Below are 18,220 nucleotides of genomic sequence, written 5' to 3'. Positions count from 1 at the left end.
CTGTCTGTCTGTCTGTCTGTCTATCTCTCCCTCTCTGTTGTTCTGCTCCCAGTAAAGCTGATTGGAGACCTGTCGCTATGGGAGCCCTGTTGATATGGATGTGTGATGTTCTCTCCCTCTCTCTCTGGTCACCTGCTCCCTCTCCTCTTCCTCCTCCTCCTCCTCCTCCTCTTCCTCCTGCCCCCTTTCTCTCCCCTCTCTGTCTAATGTTGTAGCACAAACAGTGGATGTGAACCTGTATACGTGTGATTGTGTGTGCGTATTTTAATGTCATCCTTTACTTCGGTCAGTGAAAAACGAACTAAAATGAAGCGAAAATCTGAAAAAAAAGAAAAAAAAAAGAAAATCATGTTTAGCTATGGTGCAGTCACAACAGGGGCAGATGCCCTGGGGTCAGAGCTAGGGGGTAATTGTCCGTAGGCGTCCTTGTGATGGGGTGTTGGGGATGCAGGGTGGCACAGGGAAGTTGTTTATTTCTCTGTGGGCACAAAAGGTAAACACGTAAACAAATACATAAACAGTGTTCAGTGTGTGTTGATCTCATAGGGCCCCCCCCCCCCCTTCTGTTGTCGTGATGCAGACATTTCACTTTGTGTAACCTCCCTAACCACACACACACACACACACACACACACACCAACTCACCCTAGCCAGCACTTGGCCGGGAACCCAATTACACTCACAAACTATAGTTCTCTGCGGTTCTTTATTAGTTCCTTAAAAGATCCAAAGGCTCTCCAAAGGCCCTGCTCCATGTTAAGTTCCCTTTAATTGGATCCATTTGGGTTGAACATTTCTGATGAGTTTCTCATAGTCAGAATGCAGGTCAGTGAGACTCTTCCAAATGTAAAATCAGTATACTGTAAATACAGTATATAGAGTGTGCCTGAGGTAGAACCTTTTGAGGGGAACTAAATGAAGAATCTCTTTTGTTTCTCTGAGAGAGCACCAGCGCCATGAGAAGAGAACTAAAAGTCCCCCCTGATGTTTTTGACGCCCAGGTTCTTTTCTGTTTTTTTTCTCTTCCTGTTTCTGTTGCTCCTGCCCCGCCCCTTTTCCTCACCTGAATGTGTGCTACACGTGTCGTATGACACGCCACATTATGCATTCTAGACTTTATTTTGTTGACCAAACAATGCAGATATCTTTTAGTCTTTATTTTGAATTTAAATGAAAAAAAAAAATTGTTTCATATATTTTAGTTACTGCGTTCAAAATGCTTAGCATACAGTCTCTAGCGGAAAGAAGTGGACATACTGTATCCCCCAATGTGTATATATCTCTCTATCTATATTCAGAAGACTAGTAGCCTATTGGATGCACCCCCCCACCCCTTCTCTCCTCAGCGCCGCAGTGAAAGGTGACAGTATTCAGCGCCCGGCTGCATCCCAATGATCAGCAGCTGCATCTGCCATATCAGAGACTGTCAACCCTGTGACTGGAGGACGGAAATATAACTGGATGTTCAGTGTTTTGTTTCTGTATTGAAAAAAAAAAAAAACTGTGGTGAAGTGTTGAGAACAGATAACAAACAAAACAAAAAAGAATAAAGGGGAAAATGTGTTCCATGAATGACTGCTTTTGATTGTTTTATTGTTATTTTTGGTTTTTGTTTTAATTTTTTGACTTATCTGAATAACCTAGCTCCTGAGCCTAAGTGCATGTGCATACTGTTGAAATACAATAAAAAAAACAGTGATCTGAAGAGATGACAAGAGAAGCCAGTTATTCTTTTGGTGTGTGAGTGAAATGTCAAATTTACACACAATAGTATTATGATGGTCACTGCATTGAACACTTACAAAAAAAGAGCCCAGACCAGCAATAGTTTGCTCACCAACTGCTTCATCTGCATCAACACTAAATGTGTGCTGCCGCCGAGGTTCAAGGATATATTTATTACAGTTATCATGAGAATGAGATATAAGTCTGAATTTGAATAAATCGCACGTTGCATATTTAAAACACAGGCAATGTAATGGTAAGTAAGTATGGTTAGTATAGTATAGTATTTTGCAGTAAGTAGTATTTATAAGTAATGTTATAGTATCAGTTAAAGTATGCATGTCTATAGGCCTAGCGCATTTTCTAGCACAATGGCCACTCAAAGCACTTCACACAGAGAGACGAACATCAACTTGTTGAATTTCCCCTTGTATCGGGGATCAATAAAGTATCTATCTATCTAACTTCATATAAAGTCCACAGACATTTGGCAGTGATGATTACCCTGGTGTTAAAAGTAGGTGACAAACACTGGCCTGTGTAACACTTGGCAGTCCTTTGCTGGTATGTTTTCTAACAACAAGACCTCTGCGCGGTGGCGTGGCCAACCTGTCCATCTCAATCCACAACAGACTGTTGAGCTCTATTTGAATGCTGTTTTGCAAGCGCAGCTGTAAAAGCAACACAAGGCCAAGATATAATGGCTATGGAAACTTATGGATGAGGGTTTCAGTCTAGTCAGGCCTTCGGACAGATCAAAGATGATTACTTGTGAAACTATGTCACTTCTATTTGAAATGAGGAGCCAAATGTAAAGCCTGGCTCAGATGGTGGTAATCTTGTCTGGACAAAGATGGGTTCTTCTACTTATGGAAAACTTATGGTCAGGTAAGGTACTTCCACTCCACAGCACTAGGAGTGCCATAACATGTAACACTCTGCAGCAAGCAAAACGCACAGACTCAGGGAGGATAACCACAAAAGACCATGTACAGTATAGATGCCCAGGAAAACATTATAAAATATTTAATATAACAAATATTTAATATAATATACATTTAATACAAAATATCAAAATCATATCATATTGAATATTACATATTATACAATTATTATAATGTTAGACATCATAATACACTCATGTAGAGCTACAGGGGGTGTAGAAAATGGCAGGAATAAAGACAGAGTGAAAGACGGGTTCATGGAACACATGAATAACAACAACACAAGACTCATTATCAGACAAATAACAGGCCAAAAGAGGTCTAAAATGGGCAGTATAAGGCCAACAATAACCCAACGGCACCAGTTCAATCAAGAACTACATGAGAATATGTCAGGTGTGTTTACTCAGCGCAAACACACTTTGCGTGATGGCATGATTTTGAAGCACATTGGTGGATTATAAAATGCTCCCACTTGCCCACTGGTAACGATAATAGCCGTGACATCTCTCTCCGAGGACTGGAATTGAGTCGGGAACAATCTGAGCTGTGAGTATTTTCAACTGCAACTTCAATAAGATTAAAAAAAAAAAAGGTTGGTGTATTCCAAATGATGTACAATAATCAGTATAAATATATACAATCAACATAATCAGTAAAAAATATATGTTGACATATCATTTTGAATTACAGTATGTTACACCACAGTGAGATAATGATCTGTGGCCTTAGGCTGTAAGCCGAACCAAGTTACAGTAATAGGCAGCTGTAGTTTGCTCTCTGAGGACTGCATTTTACACATTTGACTGATAAAGCAAACTTACTTTTGGATTGTGTATGATTGTGTGCTGTAATTCATCATGCATGTTTTGATTTTGTTTTAACAGAACAAAGCCAAAAGCCATAAGCCATGAAGAAGCAGGAACTGATGTTCCTCACCATAACATTGTGCAGCACAGCAGCACACGGTGATAATTACTAAGAACTAATGACACATATTGAGATAATTCACATGTCACAGCACCTTCTTTAATAGCTTTTCATTATTTAATTGACCAACAAAGGTAGCACTGTAGTTTCTTGGTTTCCTGGATTTCTCCTTTAATGCTAGACATTGTATCTTGCAGCCACACAAGACTTGACTGGGAAAGTTTTCACCTTTCCAGAAAAGAGAAGCACACTTCATGTGAGACTTACTCCATCAGTCTCCAGCAACCTGGTCTCAGCAACCTTCTGTCTGAGGGTCTTCTCAGAGCTTGATAATTATGATTTTGCACTTTTTTCTACAGCCACCCCTAACTATTATAATAGTTTTACATTGTTTAGACAAGGTCTACAGAAAGCATATCGTATCATTGTTAATGGCGCACTTATGGACTTCTATGAGTTACCATACAACTTAAACAAATGGAATTCTATATGTGTGACCTGGGATGGCTACACTGGCTTATCACAGATATTTGTCAATGAGGTCCACAGTCTAAAGAAAAAACAGAATGCTGGGGGTTCCATTGTTGGAACACCGATCATAATACTTGGCCAAGATCAGGATAGTTATGGAGGATCGTTTCAGACTAGTCAAGCCTTTGTAGGACAGATGAGAGATGTGAACATGTGGAACTATGTCCTTACTCAATGTGAAATTAAGAGCTTTATGGAAGAACTGCGTTACAATACTGGCAATAATCTTGGCTGGACACAGATGGATTTCTCTTTTCATGGGGGTGTGCTGTTAGAAGATTATCAAACGTGCTAGCTTCATTGGATCAGAGAAAACATCAACGTGATTTTACATCCAAGCTTTTTTGTGATATTATGGTATGCTACTGTATAATGGTAATTAGATCCTCAGGAGGAGGTTTTGTGCAACCCAAACTTACCCGTGTGTTCAAAAGGAATAGAATTTTAATTTCAAATGGAATAGCAACAGGCTCTTTAAAAGCACTTATTTCCCAATAGAACCAATGTGCTTTTAAGAACCTGTTGAAACTGATCATGCTATACGGCATACACAACTTAGATTGCTTTTACTGGATTCTCAATCTCATAACATATGTCCTACAATAACCTACAGGCCAGATTCATGCATTGCTTCCAGAGCATCAGTTGCCAGTTGCTCCTCAAGCAGAAGGCTACTTTGGAAGGGTGCTTTTGCCTGATTCTCCCTCAGTCTATTCAATAAAATGCTGAAAAACAAAAATATTTTTGTTTGTAATGTGTGTCAGTTGTAATGATCATGTATATTCGGACAGATATCCAACTGTTCCTAGTATTAGCCCAGGGAAAAAGATCATATGTATGTGTGTGTGTGTGTGTGTGTGTGTGTGTGTGTGTGTGTGTGTGTGTGTGTATATGATTAGGCTACCGGTGGGTGTAGAAAATGGCGGGACAACAGGCTGAGAGGTTGGTGGGTTCACGGAGCACATGGACAACAAGACACATGATCAAACAATCAACAAGCCCAAAGTCCATAAGGGCCAGTATGACCATGACCAATGGCCATGTATATATTTCAACAGTCACGGTTAAATCACAAACTACACGAGAAGAAGATGTCAGGCGTGTTTACTCAGTGCAAACACCCAACTATGCAATGGCATGATTTTAAAGCACATTCTTGGACTATAAAATGTTTCCCATTTGCCCACTGGTAACAATAATAGCGGTGACTTCTTTTTCCGAGGGCTGGAACAATCTGAGCTGTGAGTATTTTCAATACCTGACTTGAATAAGATTCTTTTAAAAAAGGTTAGTATATTCCAAAATATATGACATACAGTATAATACATATACAGTATGTTGACATAGAATTTTGAATTATGTTGGACCAGTGTGGCAGCGAAAATACTCTAAGGCTTTGCTTCAGGCTATTGCAAAGTTTACTTAACAAGGCAGCTGTAGCTTTCTGTCTGAGACCTGCACTGTACACATTTGATTATGATAAAGCAAACCTGATTTTGGATTGTGTACGTTTGCAGTAACCCATCATGCATGTTTTGACTTTGTTTTAACAGAACAAAGTCAAAAGCCATGAAGAGGCCGGAGCTGGTGTTCCTTGCGATAACTTTGTGCAGCATAGCAGCACAAGGTGAGAATGTCATTCTTAACTTATGACACTTTTGACAAAATTAACTCACATATTCAGATAATTCATATAATTTCGCAGAGCCTTGTTTAGCTTTTCGTTATTTAATTAACCTGTGACCAGAAGAATAACAATACCATAGCTGTATTAAAGGAGAAATCCGGCGAGTTTTCACATAGATCTCTATTTATCGAGGTCGTTGCTACATGCGCCTGATGCAATGCACCATGATGAGAGCATGTCAACAAGACGTCGTTTGGCGTTACAGTCTGCACCTTAAATTGGACGTCCAAAATACGAGTCTTTGCGCAGTGTGGAAGTTAAGGTTGTTTTAGACATAGACCTGGTAACCTACAATGAAACAAAACTCGTGCCACTGATTCTGTTGTCTCTGAAAGTGTGCCTAATTGACGGATGACCATGATTCGGATTCGAATTTAACGTTGCGCTTTTCTAAGCGGGTAAGAAGGATAACTATAATGTGTGATGGAATAGCACTTGGGAGCGCTTTAACTCAGCGCATTAATATCCTCGCTCCAAAGTGAAACTGAAACTGCAAGAGAAACTGATGATATTACAGCGGCGAGTCAAAGTGCTCCCAAGTGCTATTCCGCCATACAGTAGGCTGTAGTTATCCTTCTAACCCGCCAGGTTTTATTTTGTCTCACCATAGCCTACTTGGTCGTGTAACTACTCGTGTAACTGTATTTTAGGGAAAACATGGAGCTGTTTGGTTGCTTCTAACTTCATCTCTGTTTGAATCCTAATGCATGAACTGTGCTATCAAAGTAGCGGCGCACACTAGAGCCACCGAGTGCACGTATTGAAACGCAAGAAAATAACATAGTTTAATATGAAGAAAAGTGGAGTGTTCCTTTAAAGGTGCCTGCAAGATTCAACATGTTTGGAGAGGCAGAGCTCCACCTGTAAGATATAGGCCTATGATAGACTCTTACACGTTAGAACTTCATTTTACAAGATATATGATTGGTAAGTAGGCAGTAGTTTTACACAATTTGAGCTATAACTTAGTAGCCTAGAAATCTAGACGCACCCTAGCGGCCAAAAATATTTTTGCCTAGCGGGATGGTCTAGGGTCGCACCGTTGAGGCCAAGCCTGCGCTAGGCTCCAGGCCAGCCTAGCCAATCAGAACGCTCCATCTGTGTACGGAGTCCTTGAGCCCGCCTTGAGCTCACATTCGGCTTTCGCATGCGTCCTCGTTCGACGAGTTGGGTGTGAGACCATGTTGCACAACCATAGAGAAAAACGAAAGATGGATGAGGCTAACGAAGCGCGCTCATTTTAATCGAATTTGGAAGAGTTAGACTTGGGCTTTTCTTTGAAGGTTGAGCAGAAAGAAGCACTCAAGTCATTCGTTTTCAAGAAGGATGTATTTGCCGTTTTGCCGACCGGCTACGATTGGTCACAAATGCTGGCCTATTACGTGCAGAGGCAGTTTGAAAGACAACTGTTCATCCCACCCACAGGCTTCAGTTCTGTGAATGGTCCGACCCCAGACTATACATTTCTGTGTAGTTTGGCTTGCCAGGCTAAGTCTTAGCACATAACCTGCTCAAGAGCAGGTTTGGTTGGCATCATAAGACACCATGGTGATAGAGCGACGCTAAAACAGAACCACTTTTGTATGACAGCATACCCTGGCTTTGAGCGCAACATACCTCGCTAACCCACTAGTCGAGCTTTGTAGAATAGCTTACCCCATGGGATACACGTGCATTTGTTGACAAGCAGATAGGCCCACCCCTGAACTCTGCTGAAAATTGGAACTCTGCCATTTAGACATAGGCTTACTTCTGACTTTTTTTTTGTCCTAAAAAGGGGGGCTTCTTCATTAAACACTACCCCAACATTAGGCTGCACAACATTTGTACCTTAGCATTTTCGGTTTCATTGCTGCTTCGGCCATGACAACAACATACACAACAAGCTATACTAGCCAGCAAACAAATGCTAGTTTTTCAGGAAATGGGGGATGGTGGGGGAAGTGAGGTACTGTACGTCTGAAAGAAGTCAAATTTTGTGGTTCTTTTTGTAAACCCTGCCTGACCTGCTGGCGAATTTGGATTTCGCCTGGCAGCTCAGGCTTGAAACACAACCTTTGGGTCCAATCACAAACTAGCTTATCCAAAAGACGCACCAGATCCATGGTCTGATTGGTTGAAGGACCATCCAAGCGTACGGAGTCATTTGAACGATGCCCATTGATCATGCCTCTTGTGCAGTAGAAATAAAGTGCAGACTCCCCAGACTAATGTTCAATCTTAACAGACTGAGCTTAGTATGGTGATAGCCAGACTAAACTGAACCCCGAAGTTCCGTAGTGCGATACAAGCGATACAAGCCCCGTCAGGCTATGGCAGATGTGGCATTCAACCTATTTGAAGTCATCGTACCATCACAAGGGTCTGGGAAATAATACGAAGGTTGAAAAACTCTATGGTGATGCTTTAAATGCTAAACATTATATCTTACAGCTGCAGAAGACTTGTCAGGGAAAGTCTTCTCCTTTCCACAGTATGGAAGGACACCTCACGTGAGACTTACTCCATCAAACTCCAGCACCCAGGTCTCAGCCACCTTCTGTCTGAGGGTCTTCACAGATTTTGATCATTATGAATTTGCACTTTTTTCTACAGCCACCGCCAAACAATCACGTAGTTTTACAGTGATTAGGCGAGGTGCAGAGAAACAGTATCAGATTGTTGTTGATGGCAACGAGGTCAACTTCTATGGATTACCATTCGACTTAAACAAATGGAATTCTATATGTGTGACCTTGGATGGAAAACCCGGCTTATCGCAGATATTTGTCAACGGGATTCACAGTCTGAAGAAAGAACACATGCCTGGGGTGTCCATTGCTGACAACCCGATCATAATACTAGGCCGAGATCAGAATAATTATGGAGGAGAGTTGGATCGTAAAAAAGGCTTTGTAGGACAGATGAGAAATGTGAACATGTGGAACTATGTCTTTTCTCCATGTGAAATCGAGAGTTATATGCAAGAACTGGTTTACAATACCGGTAATAATATTGACTGGAAAAAGATGGATTTCTCTCATCATGGTGTGCTGTTAGAAAACTATGAAACCTGCTAGCTTCATTGGATCAGAGACATCAATGTGATTTCATATCCAAGCTTTTTTTGTGGTATTATGCTCCAATAATGGTAATTAGATCCTCTATCATCTCATTTGTAACATTTTAAAGTTCTGTAACATAACACCTTGAATAAAGAACAAAATATGATGTGATAAAAGTATTCATACAAACCCTGAATGTTCTCATGAAGTTGGATTCCTCTCTCGCTTCCATTTGCTTTGCTTATGGCCTGAAACACATACAGTATTTCTATGACAGTATCTAACCTTAGGTATACATAGGTATTGTGTACTTTGTCCACCTCTAGTTCTAAAGCATGTTGTATTATAAATCAATGCTGTAGTGCTAATTCAGATAGGTGTGGTAGGCCTACGCCTAGTTGGCAATAAAAGTATTCCTTACCTTATTACCTAATTTATCAGGTAGCTTACCCTCTGAAAGTTGGCTATTAAATGATGTTGAATTAGAGCCACCCATTACAAGGACTAGGTCCTTCTTAAAAACACATTGATTTACTAGCTCAATGCTCTGATGAAGACAAGTTTGTCGCAACGTCCCAGATAGCAAAATCAGATATCAGATTACTGGAGGCGTGCCACTTGCCACTTATGGGGCCACCATCTCTTTAAATGTAACCGGTCATGAATATTAATAAAATACATGAAATGCCATAAATAAAATATATATATAAATGTATGAAGTATAACTGAACAAATCAAAAAGATTTTAGACCAATAGTGGCAACATATCGGGCCTTTTGTCAGAGAGCCGATGAACAAGACGTCAGCGGATTGCCAGTTCTGTTCGACAGTGGCCCGCCAGCCATTGTTATTTGTGTGAGCCGAGCCCACTCCAGCAAAGGCTTTTGAATAATACAAAGCAGTAGTGTGCCTTTGAGATTTTTGCACTTTTACTGTGGCTCAGAAGATTAACAAGTCTAACCAACTATACTCATTGATTTACTTGTTCATTTGCTGAAAGCTGGTTTCGCCCGCCTCTCACAAAATGTGGAACCTTGTCATGACAAGATTTCAAAAACATCCAGCAGAACTAGTTCAGCAAGGAAGTGTTCGTTCATACTGTAGATTTGGATGTGAAGTCGCAAATTGATCTGATATCAATGGATTATTTGTTTTATGTGTGAATGTGGCCTTCTATTTCTCCTTAGGAAACTGGGGTCGTTTGACATGGGAAGGTATTTTATTATGGCAAGAGTTCTATTTTATGCTGTTCTATGTTGGGGCGGTGGAGGACAGGAACAGATTCAATAAACGAATCTGCACACTGTTATAGCTAAAAATATATATATTCCATGATGTGGATCTTCATCGCCTGATGAAGATCCACATGCATCGAAACATTGCCTTTTTAAATGAATAAAATATATATTTTCGGAGCTATGACAATGTGCGGACCATCTCCTCTCTATCGTCTACTACAATTTTCCAGCACCTGTGCAGAGTTTCTTTGGATGTGCACACCACCCTGTTTCAATAAACCAATAGGAAAGCAGGGTCCACCATTGGTGCATGCTCAAGTTCTGTGGAGGAAATCCTGGAACAGAGAGTGATGACGAAGATGAGGAGTGTGCTGTCAAGGGATGACCGCCCCTGTACAGCATGTTCACTATAAGTGGTAGGAGCTAAAGGCTACCTGGTGCTACACAGAGAGATGTAGGAGGTCCTTCCTACAGCAATCAGACTTTAACAAGAACTGCTGATCATCATTGCTGTTGTGATTTATGTTGCTGAGATTGTTGTGATTATTATTATTCAGTGCCTGTTTGTGCATACCTATTTATGTGTCATTGTAGTGTGTGCTGTAGCCTACTGTGGCCTGTCTTAAGTGTCAATTGTCCTTCTGATGTAGGCCTATGTATATTGCTGTGTGTGGTCGCCAAGTAGTAAAATAATTTCTCCTTGGGGATTAAAGTGCAGTCTAATCTAATCAAATCGAATCTAATCTAATCTGATGCAGAAGACAATAATTGAATCGAACGAATTGTGGCTAGGCCTATTACTGTATTTGCACATGAAACTTAAAAAGTAGAGATTAGGTTACTGTAGGTAGAGGTTAGGTTTCAATGTAGGCCTACTGATGTTCAATAGGCCATTCGAAGTCAGACTGTATAGCCTAAGTATACTTCAGATTGTAGGCTATTCATCTCTGCTTTGTGATAAGGAAGGAGGTTTTCGTTTCTCGATTGCAATTATGAAAAAAAGAAACTTGGCCAACGAGCATTGCCTAGGTTTCGTTTCCTACACATCCTTGTGGTTTCCATTCCTGGTCAATATAATGCTGCTGACTTATGACGTAGGCTAGGGCGAGCATCCCTGAAATAACAACACATCGGTTTGAGAGTGATGAGATGATGAGATGAGAACGATCACTGATGCACGCAGACATCCACCACAGATTGCCGACGAGGTAAATTGTTTTAACTGTAAATTGACAAATTGTGGTGGAGGTTTAAGGAAAGTTTGCATTTGCACGTCTAACCATAATTATTTTCTTTACAGGGTCAATGAGTTGATGAAGGATGAGTGCTGTCAGAAAAGGAAGGGGGAAAAAGTAAGTAGCCTAGTCAGAGTCTCGGGGTGACCTCAGAGCCTACCTATTTCGTTCCGAATCGCGGATTGAATCGGCACAGATTTTCTCCATTAATTTGTCCCTGGGTTCGTTCGTTTGGGTTCACTTGGCAGCATAACGTTATCGCAAACGATAACAATACGCGAGATTATTAAACGTAAACAACTACGCGCACAAACAAACACAACAACCCCCACATAACCTAAGAGCACGGTGTGCGTTTAAGCACATTTTATGTGATGCGATAGACTGGTAATGATTGTGACAGCACATTCTTAATAACGTCCTCCACGATCACGGTGAAGCTGGAATGAAATTAGACAATCACCTGACATTCACCAGATAGCTACATATTTGCATCATTAAATGCCTAAACAAACTACTCATAATTCAGTTATCCTGTTTCTATTCAGCGGTGAGAATGTTTTGGATTTGTGAAAAGAGAACGAGAGAAAATGATTTAAGTTTGCATCCATTTTGACAGTTGCAAAATTACAAAAATAGATAAAATATTGATGTTGGATATAACTATATCAACTTTCACTTGTATTACTTTACAATATGCATCTATACTTTGAAGGTGTTGTGTACTTTGTCCACCTCTGGTTCTAAAGCATACGTGTGTTGTAAAGCAATACTGTAATGCGGATTTAGGTGTGGTAGGCCTATACGCCTAGTTGCCTCCTACCATAAAAGTATTCTCATTTTACCTCATTTATATCTTACCCTCTGAAAGTTGGCAATTAAATTATGTTGAACCACCTCCCATTACTAGGATTACAGTAGGTTAGATTTACTTGCTTAATGCTCTGATGAGGACAAGTTTGTCGCAACTTCTACGCTCGCTCCAATTTTAGATTGTTGGTAAGACTTGCACTTTTTTGTGGCTCAGAAGAAGAAGTCTAACCAACTATACTCATTGATTTACTTGTTCATTTGCTGATAGCTGGTTTCGCCCGCCTCTCACAAAATGTGGACAATTGTGTCCTTGAGTCATGACAAGATCTCAAAAACATCCAGGAGAACTAGTTCAGCAAGGACGTGTTCATTTCCATTAGTGTGATTTGATTGTTAAACTGAGTGCATATACACTTAAACTATTGGCCTTATATTAACAGTGTTAGTTCAATGCAGTTGAACTAAAATATTGAAATGAAAACTTTTATATGGCTAGGCCAGGCCTACTTCACACACATTTCAAAATATTTTGTTTTCTTCTGTGGCTTCCACTGAGAAAACAACTGGAGAAAGTATAAAGTGTCAGATGTTTCAAGGCCATGTATTACTTGTTGGCTTTGTTGACGTGTTGGAAAAAAAACTTTTCTTAAACATAGCCACGAAAAAAGCTTTTCAGAGAAAGTGGCAAGAGTTGGCAGGCTACGGCAGCTTAAAATAGACACCCTCAATGAGTGCCACCAATATAAAGAATGTGATCAGCTGGGCAGTCAGATGAGCTGCTAACAAAGTGGCGGGCGTGACTGGTCTGCCTGATCTAACATTGTGCTCCATTTGTTATTGGGAAATAAATCCAGACATAGTGGTGGTGGTGGTGGTGGTCAGTGGTGGTCAGTGGTGTAGTCTACTGTACGTGATACGCGGGACCGCGCAGTATACCCACTTAAAAAGTACCATCTCAGTATAGCCACTTAAAATAGGCAATGTGATATGTATTAACATATGGGGTTGATCACAGTTTACCCTCTACAACTAACTACACTGCATTACAGTATGCCCACTACAGCTAACTAGACTACACCACTGGTGGTGGTGGTGGTGGTGGGGGGGGGGGGGGGGGTAACCAAAACAACTGCACTCTACACTAAGCTAGCAAGACACATTTTAACTGCATCAGTTCAGTCCTTACTTCCTCATTGCTAGTGTGCTCGCTCAACCATGCCATCCCTGCCCAGTAGGCATCATGAGGGAGCAAAATGGAGAGGCAGGTTGGGGTGTTGGATTGTGTGGATTTGATTTCTTGTATTCTGGTGCATTTTAGATGCTGTAAATCTCGCACTGTTAAGCATTGCCATGATACATGACAAACAATTCATGAAACAACATATTACAATACGGAACAGCGGCATTCTAGAACCTTTGGGTGCAACATGACAAGATCACTCACCCCGTGATCACTGGTACAAACAAATCCTGTTTTACCACAGTTTTATAGCCTTGCAAGTACATTTTCCCAGAATCAAATTTCGTGGGCGGGGCGGGTGATTTCTGGCTGGCTCTCAGGCTGGGATATAAAATATTCAACAGACTTTGAACAATGGACCTTATATACAGAAGACTCTTAAGCCAGCTCATTTATTTAAGGTGGAGTGTTGACTGTGTTGTAACGACATCTTTTGTTATATATCCGGCACCTTACATGCTCACCCCGACACAGAATATCTGAAAACACACACATAAATGCTTCTACTGTACATCCATTAATCAGTACAATTAATCACTGCTATGGACTGATCAAGTACTCAGTGTTATGGAGTTTAAAGTGGCCATTGTAAATGGTAGTCAGCTGGCAGGGTCCTGAAGCTGTGCAGCAAGTAAGACTCCCATCCAATGCTTTAAGGGAACACACACCGACCTTTTGGAACTGTTCAACCATATTCCCGCATATTCGCACAGAGATGAGAAGGGTATGTTTCGATTTATCTAACCCGGAATACGGCCAATGGGTGTTCCCATGCTGCCTTGCGCGCAATTTGACTCACGCTGCTAAGGCAGCCTGGAAACTACCGCCCTAATTATTGTTGCCTCAGATAGGGGACCAATCACATAACAGGGGACAGATAGACATCCGTGGCGCCCAATAAATGGATCTGGGCATTTTTTCAAATCTGAGAAAATGAATGTTTGGGTCCCAGGCCAAGTGTCATTGGTGGTGGTGCTAGCCAGGCTAGCAACAGACACTAACACCCATAGGATTTGGGCTGCTTGCTATGCTCTCCTCCCAGACTGAGGTGCAGCAAGTGGCAAGTTCAAGCGTGGACAGCTTGCAGGGCAACACAATAATGCAAGTTACACCACTTTATTCTTTACACTTGTTTTGTTTTCAGAAACACATTTGGTGCAACAGCCCCACCTTTTATAGACTACCTGAAAGATATCCTCAGGAGATATCCAGACGGAGGTCAAATATTAAAGGTAAGGTTTGAATTGTTTTCTATTTACAGTAATGGCAGTATTGGTAATGGCAGTGTAACTCGGGGCGGTGGTAGTAGCCTGCAAGTTGTCAGTTAAATTCCCGGCTTCCACCGTTGTGCCCTTGAGCAAGGCACTTAACCCCAAGTTGCTCCGGGGACAATCCCTTGTAATAAAGTTGATATGTGTACAGTTAGTCACTTAGGATGAAAAAGGTGTCTGCTAAGTAAGGGATAATGTGTATAGAACGTTGGTCATTCTCAGGAAAATAAGTACAGACAGGGTGAACCGGCCTGAAGGTACTTATATGACCTGCGTTCTATACATTATCCCGCTTATTATACAGCTACTTGCCAAAATGAGAAAAGAAACTTAACACAATCTGCCTTTAGCAATGACTTGCTAATGTCAATGACCGCTAACATAATAAATAGTTCGCCACACAGATAGAACTTGACAGTTTTAGGTGTTGCGTGGCAACGTTCACTTTCGATGAAATTTCATTGCAATAAGTGAACGGATTTGTTGCGGAGTGATATGAAAGACATGAATTAAGGCCATCGCCCACCGGACACGTACGCGGCGCAACAATAAAAAAAAAATAGAACTCCATTGTTTTCAATGGAGCAACGCCCACTGGAAACGTCTGCCGCGCAACAGCCGCACAGAGATAGAAAACTATTCTAAAATCCTGCGCGTCAAGCCCAGACCGCCAAACACCGCTGACCGCCGCTTCTGGTGGGCGCCGGGCTTTAGAAGCACAAACTCTGTTGCCATTGACAGCGGTCATTATTTTTTTTCAAAGGAACTTTGAGAAATCCCATTCAAGTCAATGGAGCATTCTACTTGCATTGTGAAGAACCATAATGTAATGTAATGTACTGTACTTCCATTATCTGACTGATCTTTGAACAGGAGCTGATACAGAATGCAGATGACGCTGGAGCTTCTGATGTGGTGTTCATCCACGATGAGAGGACATATGGGAAGGACAGCCTGTTGAATGAAGACCTTGGAAAGTATCAAGGTACCACATACTCAGTTTTGTTTAGCTAATTTACGCTGCTACAGGTGTTTATTGTGACCCCCGCTATAATTATTTATTTATTGTCCAGCTATTTTCCGTTCACGATTCCTGACGAATATAATAGATCTGTACTGATATTGTTAACGCAATTTAAAGTGCTCTTCAGTCAGTGCATCATTCATAAAAAAAAATAGAAATAAATCTAAAAAATATATATAAATAATTCCGGTGCACATTAAACAGGGTAGGCTGATAAGGAATAAATAAACTTCACATGATAGGAGTCTTTACGTTTATGTGTTCCCTTTTCATCGTGGCTTTTGTTGAGAAACAAATAGTTGGCAACACACACTGAACATTCCTTAGCTCAGCTGATCTGATCTGCACCATCTGCATTCACTTTTGAATGAAGTTCCATCGCAAGAGGTGGCCGGACAACTTGCAGCGTGATATGAAAGACGTGAATAAGAAGCACAAAGCCCATTTCCTTGACAGCGGTCTGCTGTACTTGCAGCGGTTAGTTATGTACGGGATAATGGACGACACGCCGTGCGGTTATTCAAAGTTAATGCACGTTCTAGACGGTGATACGGCCCGACGCGAACAGGAGGGACGTTCCGTCTAGAAAAGTGCATTAACTTTGAATAACCGCACGGCGTGAAGTCCATTATCCCGCTTATTCCACTGTTGCCACTTGCGTTGTGTTTGTTTCCGGTGCTAATTTAATTGTTTTAATCGCTAGAACGGTATTGTTTGTAGAACTACTTTTCCCAGACACATTTCAACTAATTTCTCAAACTGCGGTTACTAGTTCTAAATGGATGGTTGCTATGGCCAAAAGCCAGTCGTTACTTCTAATCTCCCGTTGTCAAGCTGGCACATCCCAGGATTCTGATGAACGTTAACTTTGAAAGATTGCTATTTTTCTTAGCCTACTGCCACCTAACTAGCTAATTGACACCTCTGTCATATGCTAAACGTTACTATGATCTGAATGTCTGTATTTTACAGCTTCTATGTAACGTGACAGTGCATTTAAACTTCACAACGAGTTTGGCGAATTAATATTCAAGTGTGATACGGTCAAAAACAATGGAACTACTTCATAGCCGTGCGTATATCTAAAGTTAATGCACACCCTGGACAATGGGGAACTCAACCGAGCAGTGGAATAATCCAAAATATCAGACCTCCGAACGTTGGGAAGGCCCATTCAAGTGAAAGGAGCATACTACAGCATATTTCTACTGCGTTCACAAGATCTCACCACCCAAATACAATTCTTTAACTAAACTTGGGTTCTCGTAGATCCTTATCGTATGATGACACTTGAAGATACACAATCTTTTGGTGGCCTCATGGCACAATCCTATGATTGCAGTGGCACCCTTCCTTGTTAACTGCCTAAGACTAAAAGGACATTAGCCAACAAAGTTGGAGTACGAGTTAAGTCCTTCCTCATTTAGAAATGTGCTATGTTTACTTCCTCTATTGCATACATCTTTTAAATTCTCACATATTTGGACTAGAAAAGCACTCAGAGAGCGCAGCTACCTCCGCCTGCCTTCTTCTTCCTAGGTTGTCATACATTTGAACCTAAACTATTCAGATCGCCACCACGTGGCCATACCATGTCATTACACTACTAAGCTAAATACATAAACGGCTCCGGAATCCCGACGGAATTACGGATCACTCCCAAAATGTAGTCGTTTCCTTGGGTCATGCCTGACATTCGCTGACAATTTCAACGAAATCCATCCATTACTTCTTGAGTTATCTTGCTAACAAACAGACAAACAAACAAACAAACAGGCAAACGCCGGTCCCCAATGAAAACATACACCTCCTTGGCGGAGGTAAACTTAAAACTAACTTAAACCAAACATGATTTTCTAAGCTACACATGACTTAACAATGTTATCTTGACCAGGTCCTGCCCTCTATGCATTCAACAATGCTGTCTTTACTGAAGAAGACTGGCAAGGCATTCAGGCCACAGGAAGAAGCGTCAAGCGCAATGATCCAAACAGAGTGGGGAGATTTGGGATTGGATTCAATTCAGTCTATCATATTACAGGTGAACATGATATGCCATTTACTGCATACATTTATAATGTTGTTTAAAACATTGCACAGTGAAAGTTTAATGTCATTATTATGTGATCATTTCCTATAGATATGCCATTTATATTCAGTTCCAAATACCTCGGGCTGCTGGACCCACAGGAGAAGATATTTGGAGATGGAAAAGGGGGTTTCAGATGGTCTCTTGATGATGACGAAGACAGAGATGTCCTTTTCACCTTGAGAGATCAATTTCAACCTCTTCGAGACCTTGTCAAACAAGTCAGTGACAGCACATGGGAGAAAACCATAGAAGAGGATCAATTTTTCGAGGGGACTCTTTTTCGGTTTCCTTTACGCTGTGAATGTTCAGAGATTTCCGATAACTTGTACGATTCTGACAAAGTTGTTCAGCTTTTTGACAGTTTCATTGCAGATGCAGACATTAGCCTTCTTTTCTTGAGACACGTGTCCGATGTGACCCTAATGCACATTGACCCCTATGGATCA

The 18,220-nt window shown here is 41.1% G+C and overlaps 2 protein-coding genes across 5 annotated transcripts in view; both read left to right on the top strand.

The window, feature by feature from the left end:
* The window catches only part of snap91b (synaptosome associated protein 91b), a 41,541-nt gene extending 39,832 nt beyond the window's left edge, over nucleotides 1-1,709 (top strand). For all 4 annotated transcript variants that reach the window (XM_062551181.1, XM_062551183.1, XM_062551182.1 and 1 more), the window contains one exon: nucleotides 53-1,709. The gene's annotated coding sequence lies outside the window, so the exon portion shown is untranslated. The remainder of the gene's footprint in view (nucleotides 1-52) is intronic.
* A 3,456-nt stretch (nucleotides 1,710-5,165) lies between these two features.
* Nucleotides 5,166-9,051, top strand: apcs (amyloid P component, serum). Its single transcript, XM_062550830.1, has 3 exons — nucleotides 5,166-5,371; nucleotides 5,684-5,757; nucleotides 8,251-9,051. Exons 2-3 carry the CDS (start codon nucleotides 5,700-5,702, stop codon nucleotides 8,874-8,876), a joined length of 684 nt encoding a protein of 227 aa, XP_062406814.1. The 5' UTR covers nucleotides 5,166-5,371; nucleotides 5,684-5,699; the 3' UTR covers nucleotides 8,877-9,051.
* The last annotated feature ends 9,169 nt before the right edge of the window (nucleotides 9,052-18,220 follow it).

This window comes from Sardina pilchardus, chromosome 12 (assembly GCF_963854185.1).
Source record: "Sardina pilchardus chromosome 12, fSarPil1.1, whole genome shotgun sequence".
Lineage (NCBI taxonomy): Eukaryota > Metazoa > Chordata > Actinopteri > Clupeiformes > Clupeidae > Sardina > Sardina pilchardus.
This window is presented reverse-complemented; position numbering and strand designations above follow the sequence as displayed.

Excerpts from the sequence above, each read along its gene's own strand:
- apcs (XM_062550830.1), top strand. The coding sequence starts at position 5,700 with ATGAAGAGGCCGGAGCTGGTGTTCCTTGCGATAACTTTGTGCAGCATA. Across the intron at positions 5,758-8,250 it reads GTGCAGCATAGCAGCACAAG|CTGCAGAAGACTTGTCAGGG; the intron begins GTGAGAATGTCA and ends TATATCTTACAG.